This window comes from Pagrus pagrus (assembly GCF_965226575.1).
Source record: "Pagrus pagrus genome assembly, chromosome: 4".
Classification (NCBI taxonomy): domain Eukaryota; kingdom Metazoa; phylum Chordata; class Actinopteri; order Spariformes; family Sparidae; genus Pagrus; species Pagrus pagrus.
The window spans coordinates 21,950,866-21,975,676 of record NC_140188.1 but is presented as its reverse complement, the minus strand read 5'-3'; the positions used below and the strand labels follow the sequence as shown (position 1 = coordinate 21,975,676).

At 40.9% G+C, this 24,811-nt stretch overlaps 1 protein-coding gene across 3 annotated transcripts in view; it reads left to right on the top strand.

The window, feature by feature from the left end:
- The window catches only part of kcnab1a (potassium voltage-gated channel subfamily A regulatory beta subunit 1a), a 115,667-nt gene that overhangs the window by 29,830 nt on the left and 61,026 nt on the right, over positions 1-24,811 (top strand). Inside the window, exon 1 of one of the 3 annotated variants that reach the window (XM_084351134.1) lies at positions 9,100-10,383. The exons of the other annotated variants lie outside the window; for them this stretch is intronic. Within the exon in view, the coding sequence (XP_084207260.1) occupies positions 10,175-10,383 (209 nt within the window). The 5' untranslated portion in view covers positions 9,100-10,174. Of the gene's footprint in view, positions 1-9,099; positions 10,384-24,811 lie in introns of those variants that run through there. 3 annotated transcript variants of the gene reach the window in all.

Below are 24,811 nucleotides of genomic sequence, written 5' to 3'. Positions count from 1 at the left end.
AGACCAGCAGAGATTCACCTGCCCTCAGACAACTTCTGCCCTGAGACCAGGAGAGATTCACCTGCCCTCAGACAACTTCTGCCCTGAGACCAGGAGAGATTCACCTGCCCTCAGACAACTTCTGCCCTGAGACCAGAGGAGACAGTTGACTCCCTTTTGTCCAGCTACGTTGCCTTCAAACAGAAAAATACGACTTCTACCCTGAGACCAGGAGAGATTCACCTGCCCTCAGACAACTTCTGCCCTGAGACCAGCAGAGATTCACCTGCCCTCAGACAACTTCTGCCCTGAGACCAGGAGAGATTCACCTGCCCTCAGACAACTTCTGCCCTGAGACCAGGAGAGATTCACCTGCCCTCAGACAACTTCTGCCCTGAGACCAAGAGAGATTCACCTGCCCTCAGAGAACTTCTGCCCTGAGACCAGGAGAGATTCACCTGCCCTCAGACAACTTCTGCCCTGGGACAAGAGGAGACAGTTGACTCCCTTTTGTCCAACTACGTTGCCTTCAAACAGAAAAATATGACTTCTACCCTGAGGCCAGGAGAGATTCACCTGCCCTCAGACAACTTCTGCCCTGAGACCAGGAGGGATTCACCTGCCCTCAGACAACTTCTGCCCTGAGACCAGGAGAGATTCACCTGCCCTCATACAGCTTCTGCCCTGAGACCAGAGGAGACAGTTGACTCCCTTTTGTCCAACTACGTTGCCTTCAAACAGAAAAATACGACTTCTACCCTGAGACCAGCAGAGATTCACCTGCCCTCAGACAACTTCTGCCCTGAGACCAGCAGAGATTCACCTGCCCTCAGACAACTTCTGCCCTGAGACCAGGAGAGATTCACCTGCCCTCAGACAACTTCTGCCCTGAGACCAGGAGAGATTCACCTGCCCTCAGACAACTTCTGCCCTGAGACCAGGAGAGATTCACCTGCCCTCAGACAACTTCTGCCCTGAGACCAGAGGAGACAGTTGACTCCCTTTTGTCCAACTACGTTGCCTTCAAACAGAAAAATGCGACTTCTACCCTGAGACCAGGAGAGATTCACCTCCCCTCAGACAACTTCTGCCCTGAGACCAGCAGAGATTCACCTGCCCTCAGACAACTTCTGCCCTGAGACCAGGAGAGATTCACCTGCCCTCAGACAACTTCTGCCCTGAGACCAGGAGAGATTCACCTGCCCTCAGACAACTTTTGCCCTGAGACCAGAGGAGACAGTTGACTCCCTTTTGTCCAACCAGTTTTTTCTTTATTGAAAATAAAAAAAAAAGTTCAGTTGACCTTGTTCACTGTCATGCTTGATTTTTATTGCCAGTTACTTCAACAAACAATGGCCTTTGACTGTAGAAGCAACATAGTCAGGTGGTGTAACTGGTTTGTGTCAATTGGTGAAACAAGTATTTTTCATAAAAATATTATAATATACAGGAAAATTCATGTAGAATAAGATGTAATCCTCTATTGCAATGTATTAACATATTTTTTAACAGTTTATACATAATTTGTCAAATATTATTTAGAAAACAAACAAAACAAAAAAAACAACAAATGTTTTCAGCATTTGTCCTGCTCTATATTACAAAAACGCATACAATTTTAATTTAAGATAATCCTAATAAAATCTATTTTCATGTGATATTTTAAAATTAAGTAGCTGTTTTCATAAGTACACTTGCATACACTCTAGGTGGAAAGAAATATTTAATATTTCTCCTTTTGTTGTGGTTACACCACTTGACATTTTCAGGGGCAATCAGTCTTACCTTTTGTAAAAAATAGTTCAAATGCTATTTTAAATTACATGAAACCAACATAAATACAAAATATACATTTTAGCAAACCTGATGCAAGCTTTTAAATTTTAAAATTGTTTTTAAAACATTTTTGAATTGCTCATAATGCAAACCCTTATTTGTCACTGACCCATAATCCACCAACCCATTTCATACATGTAAATGTTCTTTCTCCATATTTGCTAGACATGTAGAAAAAAAACAAAACAAACTGCTACTACTGCCACTTTTAAGAAATGTGAAGTCACTTTACCTACTTACGTTTTCATAAACTTATTTTCTGCATTTTTTATGGACACAAACTGTGTTTCCAACCTAGTTCTAACACCTGGAGAAGCTTATTAAAGTATCTGACTCTCCAAGGGGTGGCACTCGAAAAGTTTGTAGATATAAGGGACATATTCAACTCCTTTACCTCGGTGTGTTCTTCTCTTGTTTTGCTTACCATACAGTTTTGGTAGGACTGTGAGGACACAAACGAGTCAGATTTTGCTCTACAGCAGTGTCAAGTCTCACTGTTAACAACCTCCCTACTGCTGCCACAAATGGTTCAGTCCATGGCAGTGGGAACAGCTCAGTCCTATGGGCAGGAGATGAGGAGGCCTGACATCCCTGATACTGCCCTGTCCAGTTACGTCATGGCACTCCGGGCAGAGCCCCAGACAAGGGCATATGTTTACAGTACTGTACTGCGCTGAATGTATGTACGCAACTAACACTTTTTTGGTTAGATTTCTTTCCTGACACTGAAATGTACCCTGTCACTTCTGCATTTGTATAACCAATATGAAAGAGATTAGACATGAAGCACTGAGTGAGATTTAAGGACGAAGTCAATCTGTTTATAATCTGGTGAATCCATTATTTAGCTCAAGCTAAATAGATATGGTCAAAAACTGCAGTTTAATGGCAGATAACAGCTGGAACACTTTGAATTAAACTCCACTTGACTGCATTCAGGTTGACATCAGCAACCTTGGATGTAACAGAGATATGTGTTGTGTTGCAAAATACAAACCTGCCACCTGATATATAATGAATTATCACCACAAAACATATTTTTGTGTACAACGCACATCTCTATTTACAAAAATAGCAGGTGCCTTGAATACTGTTTTGTTGACCTTGTCCATGTAACATCTCTTACAGGTCTATATTACTGCATGTTAGAAAAGAGCCCTCAGTTGTGCACCAGTCTGTGATTTTATTCTTTGACACTTTTTTCTTCAGGAATGGTTGAGTGAGTTTAGTAAACAGTGACTGAATTTTGAATGTGGCAGCTTGTGTTTCAGTTTGTGAGTGTCTCTGTGTGTTTTAATGAGCATGTTTGGATGCGCTCACATGCATTTGTATAAGTGTGCGTGAGTGTTTTGTGCACTATGTGTCCCTTGCTATGCAAGAAAAACCACGGCTGTCTGCCCCATGTGTCATAGAAATGATATTCACGTCAGCATTAGGTTAGGGAGCACTGACCTGAGGAAGGCTAGACAGTTGGGTGGTGATGCACAGTACAAAATTATTAAGGCACGCACACATGCACACACACACACACACACACACACACACACACACACACAGAGTCATACAAACATACTTACACACAAGCTATATACACTCACACATAGCATGGGCATCTCTTGGGGATTTCAATATGTAGTGTGTGGGCTTTTGCTGACAAAGCTCATGATCCTGCAAGAAGTAGAACACACACACACGCTCATACACACACAGGTGCAAAAGTAGGACACAGTTGCCGCCTTACGCTCAGAGTTATGAGTATGTCATCACTTGTGCTTGCGGGGCAGCTGCTGGAAAAACAAAAACAAAACACGGATGTTAATCAGAAAAATGGGGAAAAAAGGCTTAGAATATGTACAACCTGACAAATAATAGATCCACCTATAAGTTTTCATTTTTAGACACAACCAGCAGAAAGCGTATGTTGCTGTGATGGTTGGTCAGTTTAAAACCGACACACACATCTGTGCGTGTGTGGTTACGGGACACAGCTGCACAGACTGAGAGGCTGACTGCGCATCAGTTTAGGTTTAACTCGGCAGAAAGAGTAGAGAGATCCCAGGCTGTAAGTGTAATGGGTAAATTTAATGGTATATGGTTGTGGTCAATCAAAAATTATGTGTCGCCTCTCTACCTCTGAAGTGCACACACACACACACACACACACACACACACACACACACACACACACACACACACACACACACACACACACAAAGACCTACATCATTAATCTGTAATTCAGACCATTGCTGCTGTTGTGTGTAGTTTTCAGGGAGCAGAACAGCAGTAAATTACCTTTGAATGCAGACTAATGATGTACTAAAGCTCCCTGACCTCCCCTATAATTGGGAGGAGGACAGAACTCCGGTACTTGATTGCAGCTAAATTCATAAATAACACTGGAAATCACCAGCATCCAAAAGTAATAGCAAGGTATAGCCAGAACTAAATGGTCGCACAGCCGAAATATAGAGAAATACTGTAAATCAATCTGAGGATGCATTTTAAAACAAATAAAGAAAACACCACGTGTTTGGGTTAATTGGTTATATTTACAACAAATATTAAATTGCTTGACTTTTTAATCAAGGTGATAGGACTACTGCAGTCTGAAAAGTTTTTTTTAGTCTTAGTAGAGGCTGATACATACATGTTGAGTGACACTTCACAACATTGGTGAAGGGTAGCTGTAGCTTCTGCAGAATACAAGCAAGCTAAAAGACTAACAGCAGAAAGTACTCGGCTGCTGTCACAGACTTTTTTCCTCTTAACACATACAGTTTATTACTATCTCTCTGCGCTCGCCTCTGCTTCTCTTCTCTGAGCTGCAGAGAGCTGTAAACTTCCTAATAAAACATGAATGCCAGTATTGATTGCTGCTGAATTGTAGCTCCCTTTACCGAGCAACAGAGCAATAAATGTGTGGTATTTCAGATAATTTAATAAAACCTGTCACAGTGCACTGTGTTCTTGGTTTTGAGTTCATTTTCCCTGTGTTAAATGAGAAATATTGATTTCAGGCTTTAACGCAATCCATATTTCACATGTATTTCAGTCATAATTGATTGTGTGCCTGTGTGACCTCCTGTTCAAAAACAAAACAAATATGTAGAAAATGTTAAAGAAAGACATACAGGAGAACTGAAGTATTGAAATGTACTACACAAATAATTTGTCTCAGATTTTTCAGAAAAAATAAATAATAGCCTACAGCCTTCTGTGAGCAGCTCCATTAGGTCGTACATCTTAGATTAGTGTGTGAGCATGCTAACCCCTGCTACTAGGTATGAAACAAAGTGCAGTTGACGCTGACGGGAAGTTTTGCAGGTATTTGCTCATAAACCAAAGTATTGGACAAAGTAAGGTTTTGACCTGATGATGGCATTAGATCAGAGGCTCTCTTTTTTGTGCAAGCACCTCGCTATCCATTATCCAGGTCCCTTACCATCCCAACATCAAACAAAATGTAGGCTAATTGTCTTAGTGTTTGATTATTATTCTGTATTATATCATTAAAAAGCATGCCTGTGAATACCAAATAGCACATTTGATTTAATTGGCTAAGTTATCGGAAGTCCAACAGCGGGATATCCCTCTTGTGAATTTGTAACCACCAACCAAGAGGAAGAAACTCAAAGAAGAGGGCGTCCATTTTAGTGATTTGATATGGTAAACACCATGTTTGTGAAATTGTATAGATGTTACTCTGATGTCTCATTCTCTTGAAGGCACCATGGAGTTGTGCTACAGACAGTTGACAGAAACAGTGAAGTACAGAGAGTTGTTGCAAGGGAAGTGATGACTGCCTCACCTAGTAGCACTGGTGTTAACTGGCTTTTGCAAGTTTCAACATGCTTTGGTGTAAACTCCTCTTAAACAAATTTTCCCAGAAACACTCTTTGAATGTCCCCGGACGGCAGTATAGTCCCCATTAAGAAACCTTACAATTCATCCTGAGGGTAACATTGAAGTGTGACCCAATTTTCACAGCAATCCTTTCAATAACCGAGACATTACACTTAAAACCGCAAATGTCACCTTCATGGTGGCACAGCAGAAGAAATCCCCATGGGGATTACCATCCTCTTTGTGACAATCCTTCCAGTAGTCATGTTTCATTCTGGACCAAAGTGGTGGACTGACTGATTGACATAGTCTTTTGTCTTAGAACCCTCAGTAGCATGGCTAAATAAAGAGGTTGAAAAGTTTGTTTTGTTAATTGTGGAAAATTTGTGGAATTTTTTCACCTTAATCAAGCCTAAATTGTCGCTGTGTAGTTGTTTTAGTATAGCAGTCTTTTTCTGTTTGTTTGTTTTCAGTGTTTCTCTCGTTCAGTTCAGTGACTCTGGCTTCATTAACTAGTGGATCACAGCTGTGCACAACGTCCACATACTAGTCATTGAACTTCAGTGACACAGATATGATAACCTTTAATTCAAATGACTGATAACATATACAGTATGTAAGTAGATGACACACCACTCTTAGAAAACATGACACATTTTTTGTTCACAGTAACACAAATTTCTTTGGTGTTTTGACAGTGATGGATAGACTGGTGTGTTGTGCACACTCCAGGACAGAAAAGCACCTTGCAACCACAGTCCTTTTTCACTCAGCACTTTCCCCTTCCTCATTAAAGTAAAGAGGATTTAAGATGGCTCCGATTCCATGTGTGGAATTCGTTGGGAATCTGCTGTTCCCTCGAGGAGTGGGATGGGATCGATCAGGAATGAGCTGCTGCAGAGTAGCTTTTCCATTAGGTGTGAAATTGATCTGAGGCTGTGTACATCCTCCCAGTGGGGTGGGAACAATGGAACAGGAGGGAGTGGAGGTAATATGACGATATTAATCTCTATAGGACTGGATTTGTATTGAAAAACATGCTGTCTGAAGCCCTAAGAAGCACGTTTGATTAACACATTTATTCTGTGAAAGGATTGACTGGCTTGAAGATGAGAGAGGTTCAGATGGGCTGATTAAAAGAAGGATTGCAGCAATACACAATGGGCTTCTGTGCTGTTGAAATCAAATCAATGAAATACAGCTGTTTAAAACAATGGACTAGATCCAGATCATTCACAGTCAGCCTCAAGAGGCAGCTCCGGCTGTGTTTTATGTAAGCCACTGTATTCCAAAAGGCTCTTATTGGGCGATTTCCAATGCCTGATACACACAAGGTCATTTCAGCAGAAAGAGCTGCAGGAATGAATTCATCACGTCATGTTTATATTTTTGTCTAAATGGATGGATCAAGCTGAGACATTTTCAATCCAAGCACTTTGCTTGGTTGTTGGGTCGGCTGGGTATCAAACCTCTATACCTACTCAGTAATGACCAAAGTACAGTACTATGGCAGTAGTATTAAATGTTTATTTATATTTAATTAATTAGACATAACCTCATAATCAAAATTAACTTGTTTTCTTTCTTTCTTTTTTATAACTGATCAGTAACACGTCACAATTAATAGCCTATAAACTATAAAATAATATAAATCTGCCACGTAACTAGTACTGTAACGTAGTGTATTGGAAGTATAAAGTAGCAGAAAATGGAAATAGTCAAGTAAAGTACGTCAAAATTGTACTTAAGTACAGTACTTTTACAGTAATTTGTTACTTTCCATCACTTGTTTTTCCAAATTTTGACACTAAGATTTTTATTCATACTACAAATGAATATCGGTTCCAGATATCGGTTATTGGTCTTGGTCTCCTCCAAACCACAAATGTCCCTCTCAGAAAGAAGTGGCTTTGCTCAGGGAACATTAAAGGGGTCACCAAAGTTATTAGTGTTGGTCCTCTGGTCATCATCTATATCTGTACAGTATTTCATGTCCATAGTCCTCAAAGTAAGGTGTCATAAAAAGTTTTGTTATTGGACCGTAGGTGTCCTGTCAGCACTTTCAAAACCCAAACCTATCATTTGGCACTGACAAAAGTACGTGGCTCACATTCAGCTGGCTTTGAGTCGTGGTGAAGAGATCACATTTTTTTTTTATCAATGTAGCAATATGATCTACAGTTAATTCCTTGTCGTTGGCTTTGCGCCTCCCTCCTCCAGTTTAGAAACTGATTTTAAAAAAATGATAACACGGGTGTTAGCATGACATTTACATGACATTTACAACAGCGTTCTCTTGCTTGTAGATGGCTGTTGGTACAGACTTTTTATCGTGTGTGTTAACATTAGACATTTATCAGCTGTTGCAGAAAAAGCATCTGCTGACAACGTAAACAACCATACATACAAACATAAACAAAATGCATACATATTGAGATTCTTCATGCGTATTTGATTAGCCCAGATAATGATATGGTGCATCTATTCTGTCCAAACACTTGCATATCGGAGCACTGCAGTGCTGACATTTACACCACATGTGCTCATCCAAATGGAACGCACACACACACACACACACACACACACACACACACACATACATGCATGCATGCACACATACACACACAAAGAGAGACTGTTGAGAGAGCCCCGCAGCAAATACTCCGTTTACCTCCGCTTGACACCCCTTATAGAATTACTGGAAAGCATATAACATAAACACCTTCCTCTGTAAACACACACACACACACACATGCACACAGCCATTCCTATGCAGGCAGACACTTGTGCTGTAATCAAACACATGCACAGTCACATTAATTCTTCGCAGCTCTGTTACGCCCCAGCCGGCTTTCTTATCCGTTTTTTTCTCTCTTGCTTACAATCTCTGCACACCTCCCCCATCTTGTCCATCCATCTTCGTCTCGTTGGCTTTGAATCGTAGCTGCCTATTGGGGTCGTATGTACAGTGTGTGAGGGGATTTGAAGAAATGATTTACTTTGTCAGCAAACATGTTTCTGACTTGCACATACTGCAGCTTGTGCAGTAACGGGCACAGTTATAGTTGCACGATTTATTTTGCTACAACATCTGAAGTGTCTTTTGTTTTTGATGAACAACTAGTCCAAAAATTACAAAACAATAGGAAAGAAGAAGAAGAATAAGGAATACCATAGAGAGAATAAAGTGGGAATAAATGGCAACAGCTTTGCTGTATCGAGATTATTGGGGAGGAAGTAGGGAGGGAACCTTCAAAGACGAGTGACAGGTGAGAAAAAGAGTGTGAGAAGGTGAGTGAGACGGGTAGTGGGAGCTAAAGAGAGAGAGAGACAGGAAGAGAGTGGGAGTGAGTGAGGGAGAGAGAGAGAGAGAGAGAGAGAGAGAGCTGTGTGTTGCACCACATGCCTCTCAGTTCCCCGAAGGTGTGCTGACGGCGAAGTAGCTGCCCTGCTGAGCCAAACAAAAATAAGGAAGGCAGGAAACAGGAGCATCCAAATATCGGATAGAGCAAATATCAGAAGGCGAGAGAGAGACATAAAAGGGGAGAGGAGAGAAAGAGGGGGAAACTGGGGCACGAGCATATTAGTGACACACATTAACATCAGCAGGCAGGAGCAAGGGAGTGCTGAAGAAGAGGCATGAGGAGAGGAGAAGAAGAAGAAGTGACAAGACGGGAAAAAGTGCTGATGACAGAAGTCTGATGGTGCAACCTGCCCGGACCTGAGAGTGACTCCCAATTCTTGTTTCCTCCTTCCTCTCTGCCCCCATCTCCTTCTTATCTCTGCTCTGACCCTGTCCCCTCCTCCTTCACCCTCCTCTCCCTCCTCTCTCTCACACACTATCGCTCTCTCTCTCTCTCTCTCTCTCTGTCTCTCTTACACAGTCAGACCGGGGAGAGCGGACTGCCTGGGTCGCATCTCTGTCTCTGTGTTTCGTTCTCTGCTTTCTCTCCGGCTCTTCTGATTGTCATTCTGCAGCTGAAACCCTGTAAGATAATTCCCCGAGCTCGGCATCAGAGGCAGGACACAGGAGAAGGGAAGACCGCTCTTGAAATAAATTGGGGATTCCTCAAAGAACTGTGGAGTCTTTTGTTCTTTTCAGGCTTTTTGATGATTGACCTGTTCCGCTGCCTCTCTTCCACAAGAAAAGACTTGAAATGGGAGGCTTGATTAGAGAATAAAAAAGGAAACAGAGGAGAAGCTTTTGCAGCTTTATTTTTGCTTCACAGAACAAAGTGATGCAAATGGAGACACATCGTTTGGAAGCGAGCGACTGAAGACTTAATCCATTTCCAAGGAAAGAAAAGAGAACTGCAAAAGGAAACAGGAGAACTTGAACACAGACCTTGAAAAAAGAGGACAAGAGGCTAAATCAGCATATTTTAAAAAAAAAATCACACTCTTTTTGAGACTCAGGCTTCCCCTGCCAGTGTCAGTTCCCGCTCCTTCTGTCCCATCTGCACTTTTTTTCCTCTTTCGTCTCGGGCTCTGCTCCCCCAACTAAAGCACAACCATGCAGGTGTCCATCGCCTGCACGGACCACAACCTCAAGAGGGGGAATGGGGACCACAGCAAGCAGAGCGCCACCAGCCCCAACGTGGTGAACCAAGCCCGGGCCAAATTCCGCACCGTGGCCATCATCGCTCGCAGCTTTGGCTCCTTCACTCCACGCCACATTTCACTCAAGGAGTCAACAGGGAAACACACTGGCATGAAGTACAGGTGTGTGTGGCAGAATTAGCAGTGTGTGTGTATGAGTGCGGTGTAGTTACTGAAGGGTATGTTTCTTGAAAAAGAGCTGTCGTTTGTTTGTTAGTTGTAGTTTTTTCCTCCCAACTGTTTGTATGTTGTACTGTGCTGCTCATGTTCCTGTCTATATTTCTTTTCTCCTCCTCTTCAACTTCATTATTCTTTAATCATGCTGCTCAAATTTGTATTAGATTTGCCAACATATTTGTGATTTTAGCCTTAATCCATTTGTTGTACAAGTCTTTTACACATTTCAAGGTCAAAAGTTTGAAGATAGCAAGAACAAATTGTGTAAGAAAGTCATCCAAGCAAGGACACACTTCCTAGACAGACTGGAATTGTATCATAATTATATGAAAAAAAGGTCATTTAAAGAGTTTTGTCTAATTTATTAATTAGTAGCACATTTCACATTTGATGATGGTGCGATATGGAATATTTTTGTGTAAATAAGAGTTAAATCTTATTGATAACCTGCTGCCAGAAGACTCCCCCTCTCTGCCTTAAAATCCCCTCTCACACGGCTTTTGTTGCCGTCATATTGTTCCATTTCATGAATCCATTCTTGCCAACACCATCTGAAGCACCTTCTGCCAAGCCTGCAGTATGTTTTCAGTGAGCTTGCGCTGCACATTTCAGATCTTGATCCTCGAGTCTCTAGACTAGTCGTACAGAAGCTGTCTATTCACGCTGGATGTCACAAGTAAACCTGTCAGCATGTATGAGTAGATGGTTGGTTTACTGACAGTTCCTATAGGTTCTTTTTTCGGTTCTATCACTGTTTCCTCTCTCCTTCCCTCTTTCTCCTCACACTTCATTTATACATCGTTTCTCTGATTAACTGCCTCGCACAAATCTCAAAGCTCTCTCCCTCGTTTTCTGCTCAGAAATACTCAAATGCTCAAAACCTAATGGTCTCAAATGCCATGAATGGAAAAATACTCTTCTTCTGCTTCTCTCCCACACACCTCAACACTTTTTTCTAACTCTCTCTCCTCTTTCTCTCCTCTGTGGTTTGGTGAGACAGCTCTGCAGTGTGGGCAGAGTGTCTGAGTCGGATTTGACCTCAGCAGTGCTGCTCCTCAGCTGACTTGTGTGTTTGACTCTCATAGCCTCGGGCTGCGAATCTTACATAAAATATGGTGCCATTACTTTTTCCAAGCTCTGCAGATCACTGTGAAATCAGACTGGTGTGCGTGTGTGTGTCAGAGTGTGTATGAAGACATGTTTTGCGTGTGCACAGAGAAGAGATAGTGACAGATTGCACACACGCTCCCAAATTCGATGTTGTTCATGTTCTGCTGAATCAAGTCACTCTGTAAAACCCGTCAGTGTCAAGGCAGGGAAATAAGAGACATCAGGTACTAGTTTTTCTGCTATTTGTAGATTTTGGGGTGATTTTAAGACTGACGTGTAGGAGCTGTTGTCAGATAAAAGTTCTGCAGTCAGCTCTGCATATCACAAAATAGGTTAATGATGGAAAATTGCTTTGCCTGTCTCGCAGGGAAATACATTTTTCATCTGCAGTGAAAAGTGAAAACTGCCACAGTTCATTTTTCCCCTTTTTTGAAGGAATGCTGTTCACCTACTTTTGATTTTTTAACTGGATAAAAGCCCTGGGCCTGAAATAATACTGATTTAATACTTATTGTCAGTTAGTCTATCTTAAACAACACTGACAGGAGGTATCAGTTGAGATCTCAGAAACATAACTTTGTGTTATTGTGCTATTGTTTAAGAGGGCAGCAAGGGACACAGTGAAAGAACTGTAACATGTAACATGTTTGCAGCATGTAACATGTTTTTACAACACTATTCAAGGCAAACAGAAAACTGTTGTCTCATTTTTGAGACTATTACATATTGTCCAGACTCTGAACTCGTCTAGACAATATGTAATATAAGTGCGCTGCGATACGACTTGACCAGTAATGAGAGCTGGCAGACAGGTGAGCAGCGTACAGGCCATGGCTCAGTGCCACAACACATTGTGTTCGAAACAACAGCCAAGAGAGGTGGGGGTAGCCAGTAAACACGCCTGGACTAAAAGTGAAATTTACAGCGCTACACCTGGCTGGTGACATTGAGCTGAAAGCAAATTGGTCAACGGATTTCATTCTGCACAACTAGAGGCATCTAAAAAGGGAGTCTACTGGGGTTTGATGGTTCGATATATGGACTGGTCTGCCTTAAAAAACAGACATAATGTCAGTGGACCTGACAATATAATAGCAGTGAATCACAGCCACTTTAAACACGTCTCAGTTACATACTATTGTGTGAACGTTTTTGTATTTTTTTATTTTTAATGATAAATCCTGGAAAAGCAAGCAATATACAGTGTAAGTGATAAAGACTAAGTGACCGTCCACACCAAGAAAGGTAACTATAACAATAACTATAAACATATCAGTTTAAAAATCATTCTAACAAAAGTGGATGGTGTAGTCCACACCACAACTATAATGACGACAGCGGCGATTGTTATTGTTGGGATCACTTTCAGAGCTGTTTCTGGAATGATATGCTGACAGCTAATTAAAATCCATCCCAATTTGCAGGACGATCACATAGCTTGATTTTGGGGACATTTTTCATGTTGCAGGATGTCTTCTATTACTGGTTTCTAACTGTAGTTGACCTCTTTTTATGTAAGAGAATTGATACCATCAAAGGTCCATTTTGTTAAAAAATGCATTTTTGAATCTCATTTCCAACTTGACAAATACTGACGCTTTGGGACGTCGATGGACCCGACCCACGATCAAAAATCAACGTTACAAATTGAACCTTTAATAGATGGTCTACTCTCATCACTCAGTCTTGTTTATTTATAAAACCTATAAAGCCTGAGACATACTGGCAAACGGTCTTTGGCGTTGAAAGGGTCTCTGAAGTTCATTTTGTCTTTTGTTGCCAGGATACTTGACTCATACAAAAGTATGAATAAAATGAGTCTTCAAAAGATGACAACTCTCATAACAGAGTGTTGGATTTTCCTAACTCTCCTCCTCTTTGAAGAATTTCCATATCCATATCTTTCTGGTTTTTTTTGTTTGCTTTCTCTGTGCAAGGTACAGCAGTAACAGGTCAGCAATAGCCATTTTCTTAAGCTGTCGGCATATGCAGCTGGACTGCTTTGTGGCACATTTTATAAAACGTTATCAGTTTGGATGCTTACATGGTTTTCATAATAATTGTGGTTTAGTGATCGCTCTTGGTGTAGACAGCCCTTAACATTGTGAGTATTTATACCACAAAGGTTTCCTCTGATGTCGATGCTGCCCCGTTGTGTTTATATCTGGGGAAGTTTAAGATGTCATAGAAGAAGCCATATATGTACATCACACGTGTTTAACGGATGCAAGGGTCTTACTGTTCAGGGTTTACTGTACTGTACTATCAATGCCAGTGCATATTGATCTACTGTATCATGTAGGAATAAACAGAGCAGACACATACAATGATGCTATGAGAGCGCTGTTATGTGTGGCAGGATTTTGTAGTGTTAGTCATATGTTTGTCAGCACAAATGTACCCACATGTCAGGCAGCAATAAGAAGCGTTTATTCAGAAAGTATTCAGTACAGCGCAGTACATGATGTATGTACAGTAAATATATAAGAATATTTAATGTATGAGTCAATCCGACCACAAGCTGCACATTCTTTTGAGACTGGGTGATTCACATTGATGTTGTTTCTTGCATGTCATACACTGTAGGTTATGATAGTTTGAAATTGTAATAATTGTTTTTTTCTCCATTTTGTTCATTCTGGAAAAATACATTGAATTGATTGACTGATTGAATCCCCTTCTTGGACAATGCATCAAAGAGAGGGAGCAGTATTACGGCTGTTGAATTGAAACGTCACTCAAACACACAGACACACACAGACACACACACACACACACACACACACACACACACACACACACACACACACACACACACACACACACTCCCCTATACACAGTTCCTCTATAGGATGCCAAACCATATGCCAGTGCGGTCCTCCCGACAGTTTGTCATTAAAAGTTCAGTAGGCAGAGGATGGTGAAAATGACTTCTGACAATAGATGACGACGGGGCTAGAGTTTCTACACACAGCCTTATACAGATGGAACAATGGGGGAAAATAGGAAGCGAGAAGAAGAGGAGGTTGGAAACGAAAACAGACAAGAGATACCTGTGTGTATGCGTGTGTGTGTTCTAATCACTCAGCACTGTATTGTCTTGCGCTGACAGTAATTCATCAGGAATGACAGTATAGGATGAGATAGACAGTCGCTACCCCCTCCTCCATCTCTCTCCATCCCTCTCTCTTTCCCTCTCTCTCTCGGTTTCTTTTTGTTTCAGGAAGTGAACCCAGGGTTGTACACACCATCTGCTCTGGCACTGCGGTGTAGGTGAAAGCGTGACAAGTGAGGAGGATGTGTTTGCTTCTCACTGTGTACCTGTTTGTGCTCGTACAGCAGTTTACGGTCACATAACACACACAGACGGGTCACATGTGAGGTCACGCTGTTTAACAATTTATTCCTATAAACACAAACGTGTGTTTCTCATGTTAGAGAAGAGATGTGTCAAACCTGGCTGTCACAAATATGAATGACTTTAAAGATGATACATGGTCAAATGAAAGAATATGAAGCACCTCTCTAACAGCTTGTGTTTGTGTGCATTAAGAGGAACAACCATGAGGCAGAGAGTCTGTGATGATGGTCCTTCAGGTGCTCTCAACTTCAACTCTGACATCCTGCAAATTTTTTAACTGCATCAACAGATTTTTAATACTTTTCTTACTGACTTATTGACTGATAAGATATCTTTTTACACTGCCCTATGTGAGCTTGACTGAGATGAGATCATTTAAATTTTAATAAGTTGCGACCACAGCAGAGCTGTAGAGTACAGTAGGAGCAGGCTTGGTTGGTGCATACTGTACGTGTGGAGGGGTGGGGGTGGTGGATGCATCGCTGTACATCTGAATACAGTGATAAGATTAAGGATTATGGTGGATTTACAGTATGTGCCCACACTTTGATTGTGACAGAACAGCAAAAACAAAAGGTTCGCCGAGCTATTTTTGAGTCTGTTACTGTCTCCCACCATCGCTCTGATGCACTGATGGTGAGAGCTCATCCAATTTATAATGATTTCCTTTACTTTGAGACTCGGTAAACAACATTAGCATCAGTCAATCAGTGAGACAGGTGGAAGGAGACATACAGAAGAGAGAGAGGTGGTAGATGGCTCTCATGAAAGGATTCAAATCCCATGTTGTGGTCTGCTTACTGTATACAGGATGCACTTGTATAGAGTGAGCCACCAGGGTGCAACTCGCTCCCTGTGTCGCCTTCCCTGCGTCACTGTGTGTTGTGATAACGAGCCCTGAATCAGTCAGAGTTCCGAGCTTGGCAGCATTTGAGATTAGCGAGAGCTGCAGTGATGTTTGTGTCGTCCCCTTGTTGGATTTATATTTCTATGCATGTTTCCTTTACAGAGAGAGAAAGAGGGAGAGAAAGAGAGAGAGAGAGAGAGTGTTAGAGAAGGGCAGATAAAAATGAAGCAGGAGGGAAGCATAATTGAAAGAGGGAAAACATTCGGAGGCAGGAGATTGTGCTTGACTTAATATCAGATCTATTAATAAATCAGAGGTGTGTGCGTGTGTGTGTCAGTATACCCCCACACTGAAATGTGTGAGGCATTAAAATGCTGTACTTAGCTGCATACGTGCCCTGGTCTCTAACAGGCTTCACTATCAATTAACCTTACCCAGACTCTGACTTTTTGCTCTGAGACACATCAGGTCCAATCAGGTGGTAACATGCTCAATAAAACACTAGAGAGACGGTTGGTTTACCTGCGGTGGCATTCACTGCTGCACTTACTGTTATGAAATTAAAGGTGCCTTGTGGACTTCTCTTGTAAACAAACAAGACTTATGTTTACATTCACTGTTAACTCACCAAAACCCACCGTGTGCTTCTTTATGATGTACAAACATGCTGAATGTATTTTACTCCAAATAAAACATTTGCTAAGCAGATTTCTTCTGGATATTTTTAAACTACCTTGTTTGCATCCATATTTATTAGCTTGAGATTTCCTTCTTCCCTGCCTTTGCTGATGCATACTATGTTTTTTTGGTGATCATCTGTAGTGTAGTCGAATGGTTTAGTTAGTGGAATATTTTCTATGTCACCTGTGCACCTTTGTCTGGCTATAATGTTTAGTTCATGATGATCTAGGGCTTATGGGAAATGGTGTTTGTCAAAATAGTTTACCACCCTTATCTGGACATATGGAGTTAATCGCACAAAGTTATCTCACTTCCGCAACTTGTTCTGTTTTAAGGCCTCCCAAGAGGTTTTATTTTTTCTGATAACGGATTAATTCATCTTGTTATCTCGGTAAAACAACATGTTATTTAGTGGAAGAGCGACAAAAACAACTGTTTTTTGAGGTCTCAAGAATATTCTCCCATATATCAGGAACACATTTGTTTTTCTGTGATGATGACATAAATAAGTCATGAAAACAAATCACATTTTATTTTAACGTTTATTAAGGTAAAAAGAAAGAAATAATATGTTGACCCATGACCATGTGAGCCTCCGTAGGTAACACTGTATAAACCAGTAAACATTTACCTGAAGAAGAAATTTTATGTTTGTGTGCACAGACTTTTTAACAGCAGCTGGCCCCTTGCTCGCAGATGAGCGAGTACACAGTGAACAGGATGGCAGTCTGTGTAGTGTTTAATATGGTGTGCTACCATCTGATTGGGTGGTGATAGAAATGTCTGTCTCAGGGCGTCTAGGCGGAGCCTTGAAGGGGGTAAAAAATAGCCAAAGTATTTTCCATGCAACCACTGTCTCATCTCTGGTTGAATCTGTGTTGACAGAAGATGCTCTGACAAACATATATGTCTGCAAACATGCATGTGAAAAAACAGCAGAGGGTCTCCATTAATCCATAACAGCTTTATTTGAACATCATTGGCTCATATTTCCCCTTCATCTTAATCTTCGTTCTCACTATATTTGATTTACTTGCTCCTCTGAGTGAGGCATGGGTTCATTCATCACTCACACTGTTTTACCTTCAATGACAGCTAACCCTGCTTTTTCAGTTGAGATAATAGAGAAAAGAGAGGCAGCAGATGTGGGAGTTGGGAGGTGTTTAGTGGGTCACAGGATTCAAGGCCAGTGATTAGCGACTGAAACACAACAACCAGTGAAAAGACAGCAGGGGCCAAACACACATTCATCACAGGATAAAAACATACTCACAAAGAGCTTCTTATTTCCTGCTATTAAAAACTAACTGCATCTGTTTTAAAAAGAGATTAAAATTTGATATTTTTCAGTGAAAGCTGATAATAAGAAAATAGAGCTGTACAATTTTTAAAGAAAGGCCACTGAAGAAAGGGCAAGGAAAAAAGCTAACTCCTGATGACATGTCAACATGTGTTGCAATAAAAAAAACATGAAGGCTTTGTGAGTACTGGGCAAGCTTTTGCAGGAGCCAACTCATAAACTGTTAATTTGGCAGAGGAGGGTTGGTGTCAGCTCAGCTACTGTACACAGGCTGCTGGGAGCTTGCACAGTATAGCGGTGTGAAAGGCCAGATAAGCAGCTACTGTAAAGGTGTTTTATGGAGGAGGTACGGAGGTGCACTGCATGTGAAAGACCTCAATGTTTTGGTCATAATTAAGACATTTATTGTTGTGCATTTTGCAGCAATGTGTGAAAAACAGTGACACCATAAGTTCCTGTGTGTGCATGTGAGTTGGTGTTATAGAAAGATGGCAGCTGTTCAATTCCACGTAGCTGTTTCGCAACGCGACAACAAATAATGTACGAGAAAAAAATAGAATGAGACAGATGATAATGAATAAAGGAAGGAATTCTTTGTGCCTGCTGGTCGAGCTCCAAACCACCACACAACAAATACTCAACGGCCCTAACCAACGCATTATCTCTGCTTGTTGCTATGGTAATCATGTCCTTGGCTCTGTAGTGCCATCATTCAATTTGGAACGCTTTAGAAGGCACACACGCACACACACACACACACACACACACACACACAAAACAAACATATTTAAGAAAGACTTTAAGCCACTGGCGGTATGAACTAAAAAGGCAACTGAACTAAAGAGTGACAGAATAATGGGATTGAAACGGTGAGGGTGATGGAAAGAGACAGGTTTGAGCCCCGAGTGCTGTCTATGTCATGAAAGCAAGAACAGGACCTGCTGATTTTAGTTGTGATTTTGAGCAAAGAGTAGGCAGTCATTGTTTTCATTGCTTTCATTGGAAACACACTGATTTATTGAGCTCTGCAACTCCATTTTAAGAAATACCATTATAAGCGACCTAGTATGCATTTTTCACACATCGCACTACATCACCATGTCACACATTTGTATAGTGTATGCCTAGTGGCTAGTTTGGCACGTAAGAATGAATTGAGCACAGCTGTTTTGTTGTTGTCAGCTGTGCTCAGGAGTGTGTGAGCTGACCAATCAGAGCAGACTGGGTATTTGGGAGAGGGCGCCTTAAAGAGACAGGAGCTAAAACAAAGGGAAAAGAGCGCTGCAGCAGTAGACGGTAGGGGAAAACTGATGTGTTTTTTGAGCATTAAAGCATGTAAAACTATTCTAGCAGTAACCCAAAATGAAAATGACTTCTGTAAAAACCCACAAGGTCTCTCATAAATACTATAAACATTCAAGTACTGTGGTGGATTTAAAACTCTGTTCAATGCTGTTAGAGAAACACGAGCAGGTATTTAGCTCACTCAGAGTGATGCAGGGAAGATAAAAGGAACAAAAGGAAGGACAGGGGAGAGAAATACAGCAAAGACCGAGTGTGTCAAATGTATAAATGATTACAGTGGTAAATCCCTGCAGGGGGCTATTATATTGAACTGTGGGCAGAATAACAAACAGTGACTGTGACTGGTTGTCTGTCAGTTTGTCTGTGAACTGTTGCCGTGCCCTTGGGCGTCCTGAAAGACACTGATAGTATTATTAATTCTTGTGACAGGTCTGCAGCCGAAACTCGCTCCGAATTCAAACCTTTTATCTCGTGTGTGACAGCAATTGATAAGACTAATACCTCCCAGTGCATGGCTGAATAAAATATGTCACTTGGTCTGCTGACTCTGAAGTTACAGACTGCTTGTTCTCGAGTTATTAATGCAAGAATAAAGTTACAGTAATATCACTCGTTGTCATTTTATAGTTACTGCTCCTCTGATCTGATCCTAATAGCACTGATGTTAGAGTTAAGGATAATGGTGTCATCCGCGTTCAAAAGCTTCAAGTGCTGTCTTCCCCCCTTTTACTTTGGCTTTTTAATTAATAGAAGTGCTGGGAAGGCTTGTCAGGTTTGTTCCATAGCGTGGCAGGAGAGTGATTTAAATGGGGCTCAGAGCCAAAAAACAAAAAGCAAGCATCATTGTCAGTGTCAGATAAAGAGGGCTGTAGCTGCTCAACAGGAGAGAAGACAAACAACAAAAGAAAGAGAAACAGACGTGAATAAAGAAAGTTAATCAGTGAGTTAACTTTTTTGCTCACCCTAACCATGTTATTAGATGCTTAGCACCATGTTGATCAGTTGAAAGTGCACACTTTTCTCCAAAAAATCTGTCCTCCCAAAGAACGTTAGTTCCTCCCAGAAGCCTTTTTAAGTTGGTAATTAATCCTTCATCCCAGAAACAGTGTCACTGTAAACACACAGGCTTCCTAGCAATTAGCACAAACAAGTTCATTGTTAAAAGAATCCATTTTTGGTGTCTACTGTTCCTTGTTGTTAAAGTACAAAACAACATTTTGTTAGTGGTTTTGTTGCTTTGTTGGAGCTGAACAGTTGCATGATGTTCCCTTAAATTCAACCAGCTTTGTATCACTACATTGTTCGTAGTTTATGCAAATGAACAATGGTAAACTTGTGTCATCTGGCAGATTCTAGATCTGTTGTATCAACTACAGATTGTGTCTGTGGATGTGGCAAACAAAGTGTGGAGCGACAAAGAGTAGTTAGATCGAGAGCAGGAGCGTCTCACTAAACTCTGAAATAGGCAGTGCTGATAAACTATAAACCAAGATTTTTTTTGATTACAATGCCTATTTTTTGCCTACAATGTTTCAAGAAACATCATTTAGTGTACTGTTTAGCTGCAATAGAGAAAGATCGTGAACCGGAAGTTGCCGCCATATTGTTCCTGCACTGTGAAAACGGAGGCTGAAAACACTCCGACCGAACTGTAAAACTGGGACGTGCTGATCCATAATACTGTTAATTGTCTATTTCTCGTAGGGCTCGGCGATATGGCAAAAAATACAACTATTTGATTGATATTTATCACGATATATAATTTGATCATGCTGCCAGTTTGAAGACTATAATGACTGAAGTCTGAAGAAACCAGAGGGTTTATTATTTGAACTTAAGAACAGTTTATTAACAAAACAAAAAAAACGTAAGGTAAACATTTAACTCTGTAAAAAATATTTACCTGGCTAAGTAAAATTTTTACAACTCTCAAATGTTTTAGAGGTAGAAATCTGAGTAAAAAGTGCAAAATTACATAATGTAAACATTTAACTGTACAAACATCTGCCTTGTTACTTTATTAATGTAAAAAAAACTAACATAACATGAACCTTTGGCAGGGCAGCAAACATCTCAAATGTTTATACAACCTCGACAAAAAAGAGGATCACGACAAAAAAAATATCAAGTAATACTGATCATGCAGTGTTTCCCACACATTAATTTACACAATAGCTACATTGGCCGCCACTTATTGATTTCCTATTTTTGGAGCTGTGCTTCCCATTCTCACTTACTCAAGACAGCGCACCCGTCAGGGAATAGCTGTTATATACTCCGATACAGTGGATGGCGATGTGCTTTTTAGTCTGCCGGTTAAACCAACGAAGAAGAGGGGGTGCATTTAATGCTGCTGGCATGACCCGAACTTCCTCTGCAAAGAAGACTGCTGGCCTCATCATCGAGATCAAGCCCCCAGGAAGAGCACTAGACCTTGAAGCCAGTTTTCATAATGACCAAAATGTGTAATTACATTTTCGCATGCCTCACATAGTCTCACAACCCCTGCAAATGACTCGTTTTACTGTCAGAATTTGAGCCAGTCTAGAAGTCTAGAAGAGCCGTCCAATTAAATAAGTGCATTATAGTTGTTGTAGGTTTTCTACCTTTTGAGCAAACTGGGATACTGTAGCAATTTTTCTCTGTTTTCTCTGGTCACGTAGCAACAGTTTCAATAATATTTCTTGCTACTGCAGAGACAGCCCAGATTGATGTTTGATTTCAAGCTGTGATATACTTTAACTATTCACTACAGTCTAAGTGCAAAGTGGGCTGCAGTGGGATGAAAATGAATTGAATGTTAAAGCTCAGCACATATATTACGATGAAATATAATGTATGTTTCCCTCTTAATGAGCGTGTATGGTTAATCAGTGGCCAGTAATGTGTCCCGATCTCCATGCTGGATCTGCCCTGCTCTTGACTGGATGCCAGTAGACAATGATGGGAGTGCATTATCCCAGTATAAGTGCCAAGGCATAATTTCATGACTCTCAGAGCAGATATTTTTTTGCAAACTGAGCTAGAGTGCCATCATCTGTTTCATTACTCCCATGCCTGCGATGGAATCTAAAAAGTAAATTTTATTCCCCATCCCCTCTCATTGTTGTTCAAAAAGCGGGACAACCACTGAATAAACAGCCCAACACCCTGCCTGTTTCCAGCTAAAAATCATCCTAACAGCCATGCCTGTGTTGACACTTCAGGCCAATCAGACAGACTGCCGCTGTCTGTATGACAACTGATATCTGCAGGGCCCAGCTTGTCTCTTTCACACAAGGTCTCCTGACAGCTCTTTTACCGGATTTACAAGGATCCACAGTGAATCTTCCTGCAGGCCTGAGGGCAGGGGGTTGTACATTAGAGGTATCCTGCAACTCCTGGCAACTTCTTTCTTCCTTAATTCCTGTTTTGAGCAGTGCTTAATTAGATAATGGATGCTCAACCTGCATATGGATCAAATCTAATGTATTATATATGCATGGAGCTTTACTAACCACTGATGGAACAATCCCAACGTAGATGAACCTGAACTTCTGTCTGTGAAATGTTACTTAGAAGCATTTGCACAGATGACATCAGCAGCAGCAGCCTTTTAGTCATCTCGAACCTGTTTTGTCATAAAGAAGTATTCTAAGAATATTTTTAAGGAGTTTTATTTATTATTTATGATTATTTACTTTGAAAGTGAGTGTGTCACAATTACACAGAAAGGACCCGCAGGACACACAGGCAGGCAGGTGGTAAAACAAAACGTGAGCTTTAAAAATTGGCAAAAGAAAATACAAAAGTAGTACAAAAACTAAGGACAAACCAGAATACCATGAGGGAGAAATCAGACTGGGAGGAGCACAGGAACACAGGAGGGAAGCATAACACTGGGAACACTGGGAAGTAGAAAACGACAACAAGACACAAGAGGATATAACTACAAAATAAAACATAGCTACCCAAAAACTAAAACGATGACATTGTACAAGTCGGCATGTTCACATGCAGAATTGAAGGTTGAAGTTACGGGTCATGCATATTTTAAATTTCGGAAGCATTGCTGATGTAAACAAAGTTTGCATTTGGATCAAAGATAGTTAAATATTTGCTGCTTTTACTGTTGATATATTGTTACATTATCACCTGGCCACTATTTGTTATTTAATGACATGTATTTGTTTCAGTTTAATAAAATAAACCACAGTTAATACACATTCTTCTCTTTCTACCAAACAAGAAGAATGAGTGTGAATGTCTCTGCAGCTGATGTACAGAGGATATTTATACGAGCTTCTGCTTCATTAATTAGTTTTCTCTTGTTTTTATCTTTTGTATGTGAGTTAATGGAAGCAACAACACTTTGTTTCTCATTAAAAAACACAGTGAGAAGCAGTTTGTTGTGGGCCTGTATATATGCAGCTTGCTATTCTCTCCTCAAACTCTCCTCTCTTTCTGTCTCTCTTTGAAAGTCACAAATCCTTGGAAAACATAACTCTTTGTTCTGATCCTCTTGTTGAAATACTGGAGGTGTGGACTGAGAGAAATCAAAGATCATGACAACCTCCGACGACTTCACTTTGTTGTAATTTAACAAGACATGACTGCTTTGATCTCTGGCATACTGCAGCAACCAAAATATTCACGCTGAGCTTGATGAAGACAAGGTTTCTGCTAAGTACTGATCCGTTGCTCTTCTCCACATTGTTATTAAGCTGAGTGGACAGTTTCCTCATGAGCTGGTGGTGGAATTACATTGAATTAGATGTTGTAGAGACAGGAATGTTGACAGAGGTAAAACGAGGATAGAGAGAAGGTTAGGAAGTATAATTGATTGGTTCTGACTGAGCATGTGTCAGTGCTGCTCATCCCTCAGTGTCTGTATTAACTATGACAACACAAACACACTTCCTTTCCCTTACAGATTCACAGATTTACAGATTTTCAATTCACACCTTTTTCTCCCTCTGTCAGATTTACCCCCTTCAGTCTTTCTTCTTCTTCATCTCTGTCGCTCTTTCTTTCTTTCTCTCAATTTTTCTCCCCCCTCCTCCCTCCATAGACAGCAGTGGCACGCTAAACGCTGTGAGGAATAGGTGTTACTGTGCAGTGTCTGCTCAGCTCGGTGCCTTTGATCCATGTTGTAATCAAAATCACCTAACTGTGCCCTGAGGCTGATGTCATGGTGGGCTGACTTTTACATACCCATATCGTATGTGCACACACACACACACACACACACACACACACACACACACACACACACACACACACACACACACACACACACACACACACACACACACACACACACGTTAACACCTTACCAAGCCATTTAAAGCCACACTAACACACACAGCCATGGAAAGCCTCTCTGTGTCTCATCGTTTAAGTAATTTTCCAAGCAATAATCCTAATGTATATGAATGAATATCAATAGGTTTCGGAGTGTTTGCTGACGTCACCTTGGGTTTTAGAAACTTGGCAATTTAATAGCGCAAATGATGAATTGATTAATGGAGGAAATGATCTGCAGATTTTTCAATAATGAAAATAATTGTTAGTTGAAGCTCTGATAATATAAATCAATCCTCATTCTGCAGCACTGTGTGTAATACACTGCAGATAAAGATGTGGACTCAAAGGCAGGACTCATAGGCTGAGCAGCTGAAAGCAATCAATCACTTGCTCTGTAAAACATTAGATGTGGAGTACAGCAACAGGTAATCAGTCACAGTGTAAACAATGCAGGCAAGGGGGAGGCAGCACCTGGAAAGGATTG